This window comes from Puma concolor, chromosome B4 (genome assembly GCF_028749965.1).
Source record: "Puma concolor isolate L17-30 chromosome B4, mPumCon1.1.hap2, whole genome shotgun sequence".
Classification (NCBI taxonomy): Eukaryota; Metazoa; Chordata; class Mammalia; order Carnivora; family Felidae; genus Puma; species Puma concolor.
The window spans coordinates 132,699,710-132,714,623 of record NC_141673.1 but is presented as its reverse complement, the minus strand read 5'-3'; the positions used below and the strand labels follow the sequence as shown (position 1 = coordinate 132,714,623).

At 39.2% G+C, this 14,914-nt stretch overlaps 1 protein-coding gene and 1 non-coding gene across 11 annotated transcripts in view; one reads left to right on the top strand and one right to left on the bottom strand.

Moving 5' to 3' along the window:
- USP6NL (USP6 N-terminal like) overlaps positions 1-14,914 on the bottom strand; it is a 245,065-nt gene that overhangs the window by 91,762 nt on the left and 138,389 nt on the right. For 3 of the 10 annotated variants that reach the window (XM_086714968.1, XM_086714967.1, XM_086714969.1), the window contains exon 3: positions 7,546-7,609. The exons of 3 other annotated variants lie outside the window; for them this stretch is intronic. In XM_086714968.1, coding sequence (XP_086571094.1) covers positions 7,546-7,555 — 10 coding nt within the window. In that variant the 5' untranslated portion in view covers positions 7,556-7,609. Of the gene's footprint in view, positions 1-2,395; positions 2,649-7,545; positions 7,610-13,723; positions 14,140-14,914 lie in introns of those variants that run through there. 4 more of the 10 variants (XR_015254038.1, XM_086714966.1, XM_086714973.1 and 1 more) reach the window with 3 other exon arrangements.
- On the top strand, positions 9,608-9,714 carry LOC112868027 (U6 spliceosomal RNA). The gene has a single exon (XR_003224225.1). It is a non-coding gene; the product is annotated as a U6 spliceosomal RNA (small nuclear RNA).

Here is a 14,914-nt window from a genome sequence, read left to right as displayed (position 1 = left end):
TAGGTGTGGGGAAGAAAAGCACATCTTCGCCCTCCACAGCAGGAAACCAACACATACTGCCTGCGACTGTGGAAGTGGGAAGTGGCAATCCAGGCTTGCTCTCTAGCACTACTATGGAAGAAAACAGAAAACGAATCAGCCTGGGAGAGAAAGGTGGTTACTTCTGTGAGGTGGGCTGTGGGGAGGGAGGAGTATGGAAGTCAGCTATTTTTCAAAATAAGTCCTACAGACTGCTGAATCTTTAAACCAAGTATAGCTCTGATAAAAATAAAATCTAAATTTAAAAGCCAAGGAATGGGAAAAAAATCACACTTATTAGAAACTCAAGAAATACAAGTTTTAAAATATGTTTGTACTTAGACTGACAAAAAATGCACTGATGTTACTCAATGTTGACGAAGAGTGTGGGGAAATCTGCAGTAGCTTACTCTGGGGGAGACTTATCTTTCTGGAAAGCAATTTGATAATATGTCCCCAGAATCTTAAAAACAGGCATGTCCTTTACCTAACAATTTCACCTCTGGGGATTTAGGCCAATGAGATCATCAATATAATAGGAAAAATTGGAAAAAAATGGGAATTTGTCAATTTTTAAAAGTTTATTTGGGAAAAAATGTTTATGTCACTGCTTTTCTCAGACTGTCAATACGCTCTCCTCTGGGGGAAATGTGAATAAATAATAGAATGGTTCAATAAAATAACAAAAATGCAGACTAGATCTTCACAGTGAACTAATGCAGTCAAAAGTCTGCGATAATCAACTCAATTATATATTCATTACCCTAGTCTAGACTTAGGGACCTCTGTCAATTCCTTTTCCCTCTTCTGTTGCCCAGTTTTACAACATTACACTCACATTTCTCCAAAAGGGTAGGGAAAGCAAATTTAAAAAAATTAAACTCGAACTAGGAAAGTTGACCACTTATTAAATTCCACTTCCATTATCAGAACAACGAAGCATGAATATCTACAGTGATCAGGCCAAATTCAATGGATGAGTGCTTTCTTTGAATGTATTCTATATCAGACCTTCATTGCTGCTACAGTCATAGGAGTCTCAACCGTCTTTCCTACTTAACAATGAAAGGCTTAAAAGTATAAAGGCAAGAACTGAAAACAGTACAGAGTTGAAAAGATGCAAAGTATCCCAAGAAAGCATCATTGTGGCAAATTATAAAATATAAAGCTTTCCAGGGATCATCTCCAGTCTAGAGATTTCCAAAAAGGAAAAAACCTAACCACGTAATAGAGGTCATATTGAAATTGGATGAAATTGTATCCTAATTTCAGGAGAGAAAAATCATGTACTTTAAACATGGTTAGAGTAGTTGACTTGGCTCTAAATCAAATAAAGTAAGTTCTAAATCTTTAAATTCCTTTAGAACTTTCTTGTCCTTGTATTTCCTTGTGGAGAGAAAATTCTGTAATGCTGACAAATGTGTTCTAAAAAAAGTGTGAATTTAAAGGCATACTAATTTTATAAAATATAGCCAAACCTGCTTCCCAGAAGAGACTAAATGTAAATGCCAATTGTTCCCAACATGGAGTGCAAAGACATTATTTAATAATCCACATTGTGAGGTAACCATCTTTAGAGTAGGAAGTTAATATCCCTCTGCAGAATTCACTATAGTTAAATTATGTATCATAGTGTCTGATCTATAGTTGAGAAGTTTATGAAGAATTGCACTAGAATCCTCCCTTTGATTTCATTCTGAAAGCTTATTTAGAAATTCCATTGCAAGAACAAAGAATTTGCCCTAAAACATTGAAGACAAAGGGTTATCAACAGCTGCCTTGTGTCTGTGTGCAAGTGTACACAAAGTTCCAGGCACCTATCAAACAATGACAGTTGTGTTATTCGGCACCTACATCACATGTCATTACTTAATTTAAAAAACCTCTATTACATTATTCAAGCCAGATGAAATAAAATTATTTTTACTGACTTCACATCTAAGGCAACAATGTTTCAAAGAAAAAAGGCATGTTTTAAGCAGTAAAAATAGAGAGCCACTGGATTAAACACGCAAGTATACAGTAAAACCTATCTGGGCACAAATTTATGGAAGATAATGACAGCTATCGCATCTTATGAAGCATTTCAAAAAGTGACAACTCTAACATTTCCAGAAGCCTTCTAATTCCCTTTAAACACAAGAACTTTTAAGAATCAAGCATCCTCCTGAAAGACATTTTTTAAAAGCAGGCAATGTAGCTGAGTATCTCTCACTCAATTAACACCACGTTGTAATGAACAAGTCATTCACAGTCATTAAATTTCAAATTCAGTTTGTCCAGTAGAACAAACCTCAAAGCGGACATTCTTCCTAGTGTACATTCTGACAGGACTACTATAAACAAATCACCTATTCCAACTTAAGAAGTACTTTACCATTTGTTAGACAGTTAGTCCGGCCCTGGGAATTAACGGCGGCTTCAGTCCTCATAGATTAAACTTATCTACTCCAAGATTTCATTATTATTTTACAGTTCTCAAGCACACCAGGCGAGTTAGGTGGTGCCTCACACATTCTTGCAACAAACTGAAACAGAAAAGTGGAAGGCAGCTCTACTTTCAACTATTTGTGAAACAAGCACAAGAAAGAAAACGTTTCTAAGGGAGAAGAAAAGACCTTTCTGTGGCTACACGGACTCCAGATATTCTAACAAAGATGATGTTTGTTGAGGGTAAAAACAGGTCTTTCAGGCCAGATCCCAAGTATGAGCCACAGCAGCCTACACCCGGCATTTCCATCTGACAACAAACAGGGGCTTGAGACAAGCCGCTTTAGAACACGCCTTCACCTCCTGCTGCAAAGTTAACCACATGCCTACTACTTGCCCTAAATTTTGTCATAAAGCAACAAAGAAAATTGTTATTGAAAACATTAAACTAAAACTAGGTAGGAATGTTCCCCTCAAACACATTTCATTCTTAACATAATTTTTAATGTGAGAACGTCAGCCTCTATTTCAGACACTAAATGAATACAAGCTAAATTTTGGAAGGTTTTGGAAAGTTTTAACACACCACACATATACAAGTGAAACACGTTTTAGGGAACAATGTGTATAACTACTGTAGGATGGCTCTGTGAAATTTTCTGTTCTATTCATTTATTCCTTCTTACTCCTCTTCAGGGACCTACAATTTGGAAACCACTTTGCAAACGTTAACAGTCATGTTGGAGGCATGCTTGCGGACATTAATCACACTTAACTGGACACTTCACACATTAAGTTTACACTCACTTTAAGCCATTTGTAGTATTTAATATTAGCGAAAGATCTCAGAAGCTTAGAGAGAGGGAAAATTTCAAGTCATACACTGAGGAATAAGAATCAGACTGGTATCAAACTTCTTTCCAGCTAAAAGATAATGAAACTCTATTTCCAAAGTTCTGAGAAAAAAAAAATGATCACGAACTTAGAATTCTACACCAAGCCCGACTATCAATGAAGCATGGAGAAAAAATAAAAACATTTTTAGCTATTATCAGGTCTGCTAAAGCTCAAGAAATGACCCTCACCCCTAAAAGATGTCCACATCCTCATCTCTGGAGCCTGTGAGTGTACCTTATATGGCAAAGGTATCTGCAGATGTAGGAAGTTAGGATCCTGAGATGGGGAGATTATCCTGCATCGTGCAGATGGGCCCAACGGAATCATAAAGCACCTTATAAAATTGTTTAATGTTTATTTATTTTTGAGACAGATGGAGTGGGAGTTGGGAAGGGGCAGAGAGAGAGAGAGACAGACAGACAGACAGAATCTGAAGCAGTCCCTAAGCTCTGAGCTGTCAGCACAGAGCCCAATGTGGGGCTAGAACTCACGAATCGTGAGATCATGACCTGAGCCGAAGTTGGACGCTTATTAACCGACTGAGCCACCCAGGCGCCCCATAAGAGACCTTATAGAAGGGAAACAAGAAAGTATGACGATGGAAGAGGTTGGAGCGCTTGTGAGGAAGGAAGGGGTTGGCAGGCAAAGAACAAAGGTGGTCTCCAGAAGTCAGAACTGGCTAAGAAACGGCTCCAGAAGGAACCAACTAAGCTGACACGTTGACTATGGTCCAGTGAAACTGAGCTCAGACTCTGGCCTCCAGAAATATAAAAGAATAAATCTATGTTGTTTTAAGCCACTAAGTTTGTGGAATTCGTTACAGCAGGGACAGAAAACCAATACATGATTCAAAGTTCACTGCCTACCCAATGTTTCTTTTAAAAAGAATATGAGAATACACTACAGAAAAACGAAACAACAATAAAAAGAACTGACAAAGACTCTCTCCTTTTCCAAACTTCAGTCAGGCTCCTCCTAGCCTTGTCCTATCTTCGGCCTGCCTAGCCTGGCCTAGCCCAGCCCAGCCGCAGCAAGAATCCTGCTAAGTCAGTTTAGCAAGAGTGCCCCCGCACCCTGATAGCTAGTCACCCTGGCGTGCCTTTATCCAGAATCCTGTTCAGTCAGCGTAGCAAGGACCACCCCCTCCCCGCCATGCACTGAAACCTTCAGTCTGCCTGGTGGCTATGAACTCCACCTGTCCTTCCTGTGTTTGGAGTGGAGCCTGATCTCTCTCCCCTACTGCCGACAGTCTTGACCCCAACTGCAATTCTCGTGTACAACGTCTTTGCTGTTTTAACAAGAGCCAGAATAATTTTTCTGTAACAGAATAAAAAAGAAGGCAGACACGGGATCCATGAAATCTCAGAAGGCTAAAATTAGACATTTCCAGATGCCAAATGTGTAGCTGCCTAGAGAGCAGCCAGCCTACATTAGAATAGGGAATACAAGGTGTCTTCAGGAAGAAAATAGATTTTATCAGTGACACAGTAAAAGCTTACACAGAAAAGACTCCAAAAAGAGGGCGAGAGGACTGTTTGAAATCTCAGAACTAGCAAAGCAGAAAGTGATAAAGCCACAGGCAAACGTGAAGAAATGTACAAAGGCCATTTGTACACACATGGCATGTAGGAGAAATGAATCCGTGTGATCTTGACACTTTCAACATTAGGATTATTATACTTATTTTTACATACCTCATAATATTCGAGACTTAGATAAATGACACTGACACTATTTTGATTATACGATACTGACATTATTCTGATTATATAAGAATTTTATTGGCTTTTGGTGTTCATAATCAACTACAAAGTGTCCAAAACCGAACTCTGATCTGCACACACACACACCACACTCCAAACCTAAATGCCCTTCCTAAAAGCAGCCACCAATACCTGCAAAACACATTCTCCACACTATACAAGAATCTACATGCATGCATGCACACACGGATTTCAGTCTCCCTTTTCTAGTGAGAAACTAGAACTGTTCTATAAATAGCTCTACACCTCACTCTTTTTCATTTAACAGTGCATCTTGGAGCTTGTGCATATCCACATCTGCAGACCTACCCAGTGGTGTGCCGATAAAGGCTTAGCGACCCATTCTTACAGGGAGGAAGCAGGGGCTCCAAGCCCCGGTGGTGGCACCTCCGAACCTCCATGCCACTTCTTCTCCCACCGCGGCGGCTAATCGCCAAACTACAACATGCCTTCATGGAACAGACAGTTCAGTCTGGCTCCAATACATCAACAGATCTACCTTAGCCTTTTCCGTAGCTGGAAAGCTTCCTACCTAATACGTTAATAGAATTTACTCAACCAGTCTTCTCTAAGGAATGTGAACTAGGATAAAAACGAGAGTCCATTTTTAATGGGAGTTAAAGAGAAAACATCCTAAGGTAAAGAGCTTACTAGGCAGTGGTGACCAAAGGCAACAGAACAACAGAGGAAGCAGAAACGACCAGTAAGCTGAGAAAAAGCAGCTGTTGCAAAGAGGAACACAGGACCTGAGACAGCAGAGTGAGTCACCATCGTAGACACCTTTCAGCCTAAAAGAACACAGACAGAAGCTGCTTCATGCTTCAGCTCCTGGTGGCTTACACTTCCTGCTCAATACAAATAATGCTCTTTTTTTTTCCTTGAAATAATTTGAATAAGTTATTCCGGTCTATAATCAGAGTTCCTTCATTCAACCTCATCTTTCAACCAAAAGAGGCCCCAAGTACCAGTGGTGCCTAAGCAATGGTTTCAGCTACTTGTGATCACTTTCTTAGTGCACTATGGGCTAAGATATATCAAAAATAAGAGTTCTTTTAATGGTAAAATCTTAATTAGGCACCACTGCTGAAAACTTCAGCATTTATTTCTCATGTTCTAGATTCAAGGCTGGAAGAAATGCTCAGAGGAGAAATACATTAAGCAGATCAACATTAAAACACAACTAAAAACAAACGAATAAAATAAAGGCAGGTGCACCAGTCACAAAAGAGCCTGAAATACCATGGATTTTAACTGGGTGTTTCGTATGAAATGATGTTAAATGCAGGCACCTACAAGGTACATATCCCTGCCTGCCTCCCCCTACCGGCCCCTATAATGCTGATTCTGAAACAGCATGCCAGGATCCCGGGGGAGTCTAGGCCAAAAGCACCACCTGGTGGTCCTGGGAGAAGACTAACCCAGGGTCTCTTCCCTCCACAGGGAGGTCATCTATCATTCAATATTCCCTCGCGCCCCAGCCCCGTCCTATTTCCCCCTCTCCTAACTCACTCAATTCCATGTTAAACAATGTCCTCAAAAACTGCACAACCCCCAACACCTACTAATCTCCTTCTTCCTCCCCCAACTGAGTAATAATCTTAGAAAAATCATTGGTTTCCTTCTCTCTTTCCCATGTTCACTGGGAAAACTATGACAAATAATGGTGATCAAGGAAGAGACAGCCAAAGGCTAAAAGCAAACTACATGAAAGAACCCAAAAGTCCCCAGAAACGCCCAGATTTCCTCTCAAAACAGTCACACAAGTATCCACATAATAGCTTCATATTTCTCTGGCTTAATCCACATGGTCTGATACCATAAAAACATTCAAAATAAGTAAGCTTAAACGCTCTTCAGGATTTACAAACAGGCTTTGTATCTTTTCATTCAAAATATTTATATTCTATCACGATCAGCATGACACTGATATCTCCTATTATATATCATACTTTAAATGAATAGTTTTTAAATTTGCCATTCAACGTGCAGAACACATTTCTTCCCACAAATCCTTATACAGAAGCCCAACTGCCAAGCCAGGCAGGCAGGTCGGGTAGAGGAGAGGGAGCAAAGTTCCCCTGGCCTGCTCTCCCTCTTTCCTCCAAGTGACCCACATGACCCACGCAGACCTGCAAGGCTATCCCGGCCAAGCAAGCAAGAACAGGGCACGTCTCTAATATTTTAAACACGGAGCACCCAGTATCAGCTAGGTATTTAATATTTCCATAACTAAGAAAATGCTTAAAATTATAGTCATAGCAAGAATTCCTGGGCAGCCTTCTATTACTTGCTTCCTATTTTCTAGAAAGAGGAGAAACAAAATAATATTTAAAGTCCTAAAGCCAATTACTGGCAAAGATTTATTGTAATTGAGAAGGTAAGTTTTTCTCAAATGCAGTCAGGAATGACAGTCTGCTTCCAGTTGAACTACCCATACCTGCTGGCATAAAGGGAGAACCAGCCACTGCTTCTTTTGTTTGAGTTCTCTTCGAAACAGGAACCCGTAACATTTTATTGACATATGATTTACTGACATGTTATTTAATTGTAAGCTCCATGAACAAAACACAGTTCTCTCATTCACCCTGCGGTCACTGTATCTAATCATAGGGTCTAGCACACGGTCGCTGCTCACCAAGTATTTCTTAAAAGGATGAAACTAATCCCTCAGAATTATTACTATTGTGAACTATTCAACCAGCTCAACACTTAACATATCAATTTATTTTTAACAATTAGATTTTAAGCTATTTTTCAGAAATACTTTCCCTGCAAAAAGTACACCTTTACAAAAGATTCTAAGTTTTTTTTCATTCTATTTCAAGGTAGCATTTAAAATTTTATTAAGATTCTAAAATTCAGAAATGAGAAGTCACCATCTATTTCTGATTAGCACTTCTGCATATTTACAAGTACTTCATATCCAGGAAGGAAGGGAGGGAGGGAGGGAGGAAAGGAGGGAAGGAGAGGAGGGAAGGAATTAAAAAAAAAAAAAAGGTAGGAGCCTCCTGAAAGACGAAGAAAACCAGAGATATGTCTGTGATGTCTGTGCCCAGCCCACTCCTCTCCCCACATCTTCCTGATTTAGCTACCTGTCTACTCCCAGAAACTACTCCCAAAATCGTAGTCTCACATTCTTGACAGGAAGGTCCTGCCCACTTGGCTGAATGTACTACCATCATGCTTTTAAATCCATGTATGAACACTCCAGAACTCTCCCCATACTCTTCCCCTCTTATAGGGGCAGAAGGACTTTTGAGGTTGGCTTGGCTCAGCTCCTTGCGTGCTCGCACGCGCGCTCTCTCTCTCTCTCTCTCTCTCTCTCTCTCAGCCACCCTGGGGGGCAAGCCATCTGGCCTGTTCTCCATGCATGAAGGCACCTGTCCTGAGGGGAGGTCTGTGGTTGCTCAGCTATGCTAGTCACCCAGTGGGGAAGTCTAAGTCAAGATGGGCTAATAAGGCCCATTGGACCTAATGGATCTAATGTCACATCCTTAGATCAACCAATACAGAAGCCATTTTGATCTCCATCTGTCAGTCTCTTGTGTCTTACTTCTCAAGGAGAAGAAACAGTATCACTATTGGTTCCCTAGAACTCCCCAAATAACACTAGTAACTCCTACGTTTATGTGTAAGGTGATTCATAGAGAAAAAGGATATGGAGTGATGTAACAGTATTTAAATACCATTACTACTGATGAGAAGCATAATTACTAGTTGTTGAGTATGAGTGTAACTCCCACATTTGGGGGCAGGGTTGAGTGACAAAATTGCCAACAACACATACTTAGAACCAAGACAAGCCTATGAGTCACTTCACTCATTTAAATCCGCCTACAGTGGCTGGCAAATTCAGGATTATACCTTAGCTGCTTTACCAGCAATATGATTGTTTGAATAGATGACACAGACTCATTGGTAATGACTCCCTGTTTGTGGATACTTTATAACCTGTCTAGTGAGCGTTTACTATGTGCCAGACCTGTGTTGAGCATTTACTATGTGTAATCTCATATAATCCTCACGACAACCTACTCTGATAGTTGTGTGTCTATTCTCAGTTTACATAAGGAGAGCCTGATGTGTGGAGAGGTTAAGTCATTCTGGTCCTATGGGAAGTAAGTGGCAGAGCAGGACTTCAAAGTCAGGCTGTCTGACTTCAAAGCCTTGTTTCTAATACCAAGCTATTTTGCTAAAGCACAAATGGATCATCTTTATATTTCTTCTCATTTCTGCTAGTCCTTATATTTATTTTCTTAGAAACAAATCTATTTGTGATTCCTGTGGATTCTTAACAGTTGCTTTCTGCTTTCTAGTAGCCTTCTAAACTTACGAAACTGACTTTGTCTACTATTTGTGCAAAATGGAGTCCAATGATATAGAGAATCCAAGAACCACTTATACGAACAGTCTTTGTGACCCCTCTAAGCAACTGTACTCCTCTATTATATTTTAAGCTGTATGTTTTAGGATAATAGGAAACGATCAAGAAACATGCAGTGTTCGCTTTGGCAGCATGTAGGCTAAAAGTTGGAACAATACAGAGAAGATTTAGCATGGCCCCTGCACAAGGATGCATGAAACTCATGAAGCGTTCCAAAAGAGAAAAGAAAAAACCTGCAAAAATATTTGACAGACAAATCACCAAATGGATACTAAAGTTAACTCTGCTAAAATACTTCAGGTGTTTTGGAGATACTAACTCAAAGGCCCTCACAATTAATTTCCATGTTTATGGGAAGAATTCTGTTGAATCTAATGCACTTACTTGACCTTCACAACTCTTCCGGCTCATTCAGAACTGTAAGCATGCAGTTATGTTCACTACAAGTTCATGCTGAATTCAGCCCAATGGGAGCTAACAAGAAATGATGCAATTACAGCAGATTCTCGTAGATCACATACCCAACAAAGGGGACGGAAGAGGGTTCAGAGAATGCCCACCCTAATAGTACATAACTAATTCCACAGATAATTTGGCAAACCCTCTTCTCGACCCAATGGTAACTTTTCTACTATTTAAATCAAAAATGACGTGCAAAAAACAAACTGAACCCAGCATGGCATACAAAAACAAGAACTCAGTATCACCTAGAACAACAGAGTAACACACAAAGAATTACCTTAATACATGTTTTAAAAGTATTAACAATGCAAGTATTATTTGGTCCCTGAATGGCCCTTAGGTCCAAATCAGAATATAAGGCCACTGAAAGCCAGCAACTTGGAAAATAATAAATATAAGTGTTCATATCATGCTGAAGCTGTCATTCATTCAATTATTTAACAACAAAAAAAAAAAGAGTGCCATAATCTCCAAGCCCAGCACCATGGAATTCTCATCATATAGCTGCACTCACCACATCTCACCTGACAAGTCCTGAGAACATCATGTAAGAGTATCTCACATGTGCACGTATGTTTAACGAAGCACACATTTTTCACGTGGTTACCATTATTGTGCCAATAATTTTGTGTTGGGGAGCCTTGTGTAAGACTTATTTTACATAACAAATATCAAAAGTGCTATCTATACACATATGAAAGTCACTGATGATGAGAAGACTAAATAACCTAAGTACCAACGGAGAGCCTGGCTCATAATAACAGCTAGCATTTATTCTGTACAATCTAAACACCTCCTGTATGTTATTTTGTCGAATGACCTCACATCAAAACTATAAGGTAGGTATCATTATTGTTCGTTTAGCAGAAAGAAAATTGTTAGGTTAATTAACTTGAAAGATCACACAGCACTGAAGTTACAGAAGTGGCATTCAGACCAAGGCAAGAAGGCCCCAGGGCACTCTTAATCACTCCACATAATCTCTGGATATGTCAAATGGAAAGCGAATGAACAAAGGTTTGTCAAGTGACTCTGTTAACAGGGATCCTCAAAGTAGCATTAAATCAGGGCAAGAGACCAAGGAAGTGCCCTTCAGTCAACAGGAAGCCACGGAGGTGGTTTTGAAGAGAAAACTGGCCAGAAGCTGTGGAGAAAACCAAGGCTGCTGGGGAGGGAAGAAGAATTTGCTTATTAAGACCTCACACTGTTGAGCTCTCATTACCCATCGGGCACTGTGCTAGGCACACACAATATCTCACTGAATGTTCAAATAGCCCTATTACCGTTCAGTTTATAGGTGAGAAAAATGAAACTTGTCCAAGGCTACGTTAAGTGTCAAAGCCACATCTGGAAGGCTCCAAAGCCTGTCCTCTTGCCCATTATGTTACAAAAGAGAAGAGAGAGAGAGAATATATCTGTGTATCTGTAAATTAATAAGGTATAAGCTACCAAGAAACTAACGCACCATAACCAGGAAGTGGGTTACCGGAGTCAGTGTGATCAGCCCGCCCTGTGTTGGCTGTGTTTCCACAAGTGAATCTCCTCCTCCAATAAAGACAAAACTCTTCCAAGATCCGAAAATGATGACTTCCCAAAATTACTTATTTCCGTGCACTTTCACATACCCAAGTTTCCAAAGTTTCAATCCACTGATACTACAAAGCTGCCAAAATGTAATTACCTAGGAACTGATTTATACTTATAAGCAAGCAAATAAAAATTTCCAAATGTTACACTGGAGCAGCTAAAATACTGATAAAATTAAACCTATTTTTTTTAATGCTTTACTAGGTAACAATCACCAGACCCAAGCAGGGAACAGGGAAACATGGGCTCCCCACCAACGTTTGTTAGTTGCCTTTGATCCATACCCTCTATTCAACATAACCCGGTCCTACATTTATTATTTTTCAAACCCTTTTGACCATATCTTTTTTTCTCCTACATATAACTCATAAGTTCTTCAGAGTGAAGATTCATTAATTCTAAAGTAATCAAACTTTAAAAAAAACAGTATTTTCAACACATCTACTACAGGCAACTTGTAGTATATAATGTTGTACAAACACTCCAGCTCTCACCCTTGGCATCAGAAAAATTTTAATGTTTCATCAGTTTCAACATGCCCAAGGGCCATCACATGTAACAATTGGCAGTTTTCCTCAGGCATGAATCTGAGTCATGGACTATGTGCACGAAAGTGAGTTACCTGGTCAATGAGGGCACCTAGATGCCTCCCTAGTGCCTTTCAAAGTAGCTTTGTTTTTCTCTAGTCATTTCACAAACACCAAATCCCTATGTGGGAGTGAAATAAAACCAAAGCAGAACACAGAATTTAATGGCCTCAAAAAGAAAGCAAGTAGTATTTTGGAAGCATTTCTGATTTGCTAAGGTAACACAATATCAACCCCTTAGATGTGATCTACAGAGGTCTTAAATGATACGTTTCACCAGAAGTGTGCCACGTGAAGACTAAAGTTACTTCAGTGCCAAACAAGAAAACAATAAATCATCAACTGCCGTGAAAAACTAAACAAACAAAAAAATCCATGAACAGAAAAAAGACAACAATGAGGGGCACCTGGCTGGCTCGGTTGATGGAGCATGCAATTACTGACCTTGGGGTTGTGTCTACACTGGGTGTGGAGATCAGCTGAAACTAAAATCTTAAAAAAAAAGAAAAGATAAGAACGAAATGCACCAAATGTTAACAAATGTTTTAATTTCTGAGAGTCTGACAGGAGGAACTGTATATAATTATATTTTCTTCTTACACTTTTACATTTTTTTCTGAATGGTCATTAACTAAAGCTTAAGTTACTTTTATTACAAAATATATATGTATTTTTTAAATGTTCATTTATACTGAGAGAGTGCATGCATGTGTATGTGCATGAGAGTGGGAGAGGGGCAGAAAGAGAGGGAGAGAGAGCAGGCTCCATGCTCAGCACAGAGCCCAATGCAGGGCTCGATCCCACAACCATGAGACCATGACTGTGAGAACATGACCCAAGCTGAAATCAAGAGTCAGATGCTCAAACAACTGAGCCACCCAAGCAACCCTAAAATATTTTTTTAACATAAGAACTCTTTTTTAATGTAAAGAGGACATTAATAAGTTAGAAAGTTAAAAAAAACATTTTTCCCAAACACATCTTAAGCTTTTTAATAAAATAGTACAATGCCTGGAAAACAAACTTGCTCCCCAGTTCTCTTATGAGGTTTTAGATGGAAAGCTATAAAACAATTTTTGAAGAAAGTTATCTAGCCATCAAAATAATCCTCCCCTATCTCTAAGAACACCTAAAACTTCCACTTGGAATACCAAATAAGAAGTCATGTAAGTGAGTAAAGGTCAGAGTAAGAATATAAAGACCAGCTTTCCCTCAGAAAAAATGAGACGGATTAAGTTTTCTTATATTCATTAATTCAAAAATTACTGAACGCCATTTACTGCCACTGTGAATATAAATAGGGACAAAATGTAATTCTTCATACAGATCACAGTCCTCTAAGGGGATCAGACACATAAAGAATCCACTGTAAATATGTAATAAACTCCCCTTAATAGATGTCTTTTTAAAATCCACAGAGACGTTAATAGGAAAAAAGCAAAGTCAGAAAAAGACTTCACCTACAAAGCAACATTTTAGCCAGGCCTCAAAAGAACGGTAGAAACTTACCATTTGGACAAGAACAGAAAGCCACGGAATGTTAATAAAAAGCCATAGTCCACAGCACCAGGTACACCTATTTCAAGAGCACATACCTCAACAGTCACATTCACTGTTGGGGTAAAAAAGACAGGTCTTCCAACTTGTATCATTTCTCCTTCTCCTTCTTCTTTTTCATAATATCCCACCCACACAACTGGAGCAGAAGGCAATCTCGGTGGGCAAAAGTTAGGTGTGTGCAGGAAAATAACAAAAGGAGACATTAGTTTGAGGCCATAAGAAAGCAAAATAAACATAGTACAAATTAGTATCTTCCGTTCTGATACTACTAACATAACATCATTACTCGGGTATTCATTCATCAAGACCTGAGTCATTCAGAATTAAGTGACTAAGATAATGGCAACTGTAAACCTTTTTTTAATGATGCAAATTCTGCTCAAAAAGCCAATTTTAAAAACAAATCTAAGCACATCCGAATACACATCCCTTCAATATGTATATATTCCACCATCTACATTATTTTCCCAGAACGGAATATATTTAAGAAAAATAGCCGTGGAATGTAGATCTCCAAAGAAAACAGCACCATTATAGTCAGAATTTTAAAAAAAAAACAAAAACCAATAACTTAGATGCAACTGACCCAAGAAAGAAAGGGATGGGCTGCCACTGAGCTGCAGATAATACCTTGTCTGGATATCTTGAAAATTCCTACCCAGGTTTTTACTGTAACCTAAACATCCCACCCCCATCCCAACGTCACTCGATTGCCTGGCCCAAAACTTATAGACAGGTTCAATCAGACTCTATATGAATTTTTTATATACAGCAGTTAAAGAGTAAAACTCAAAGACACGAGTAAAGGGGCGGGGGGAGCTTCTTCGAGAATACTGTACTTGATGAGTTATACCAATCTCCACATGAAATATCACCATTCTCCTAGGAGACTGATTATAAAGGACCTGCCACCCTTCTCATTGAGGAAAGCATTTCTTAGAGAGCACTGTCTCCTTCATACTCATTGAGTATACCATCTGAAGTTACAGAACACATTTATAACAGCAACCCAAATTCCTCTTTTACAAATAAATAAGCTTGACCAACTTCATAATCTACCGAAAAAGACTGGAAACAATATAAATGTCCATCAATTTGGCTATTAAAAATCACATGGCAAAATTACACACTGATTTGGATTCATTTCCAAGATACATTGTAAGTAGGGGAAAAAAAGCAAGGTTCAGAATAGTGAATTTAACACCCTGTCGGGGGTTAGGGATACA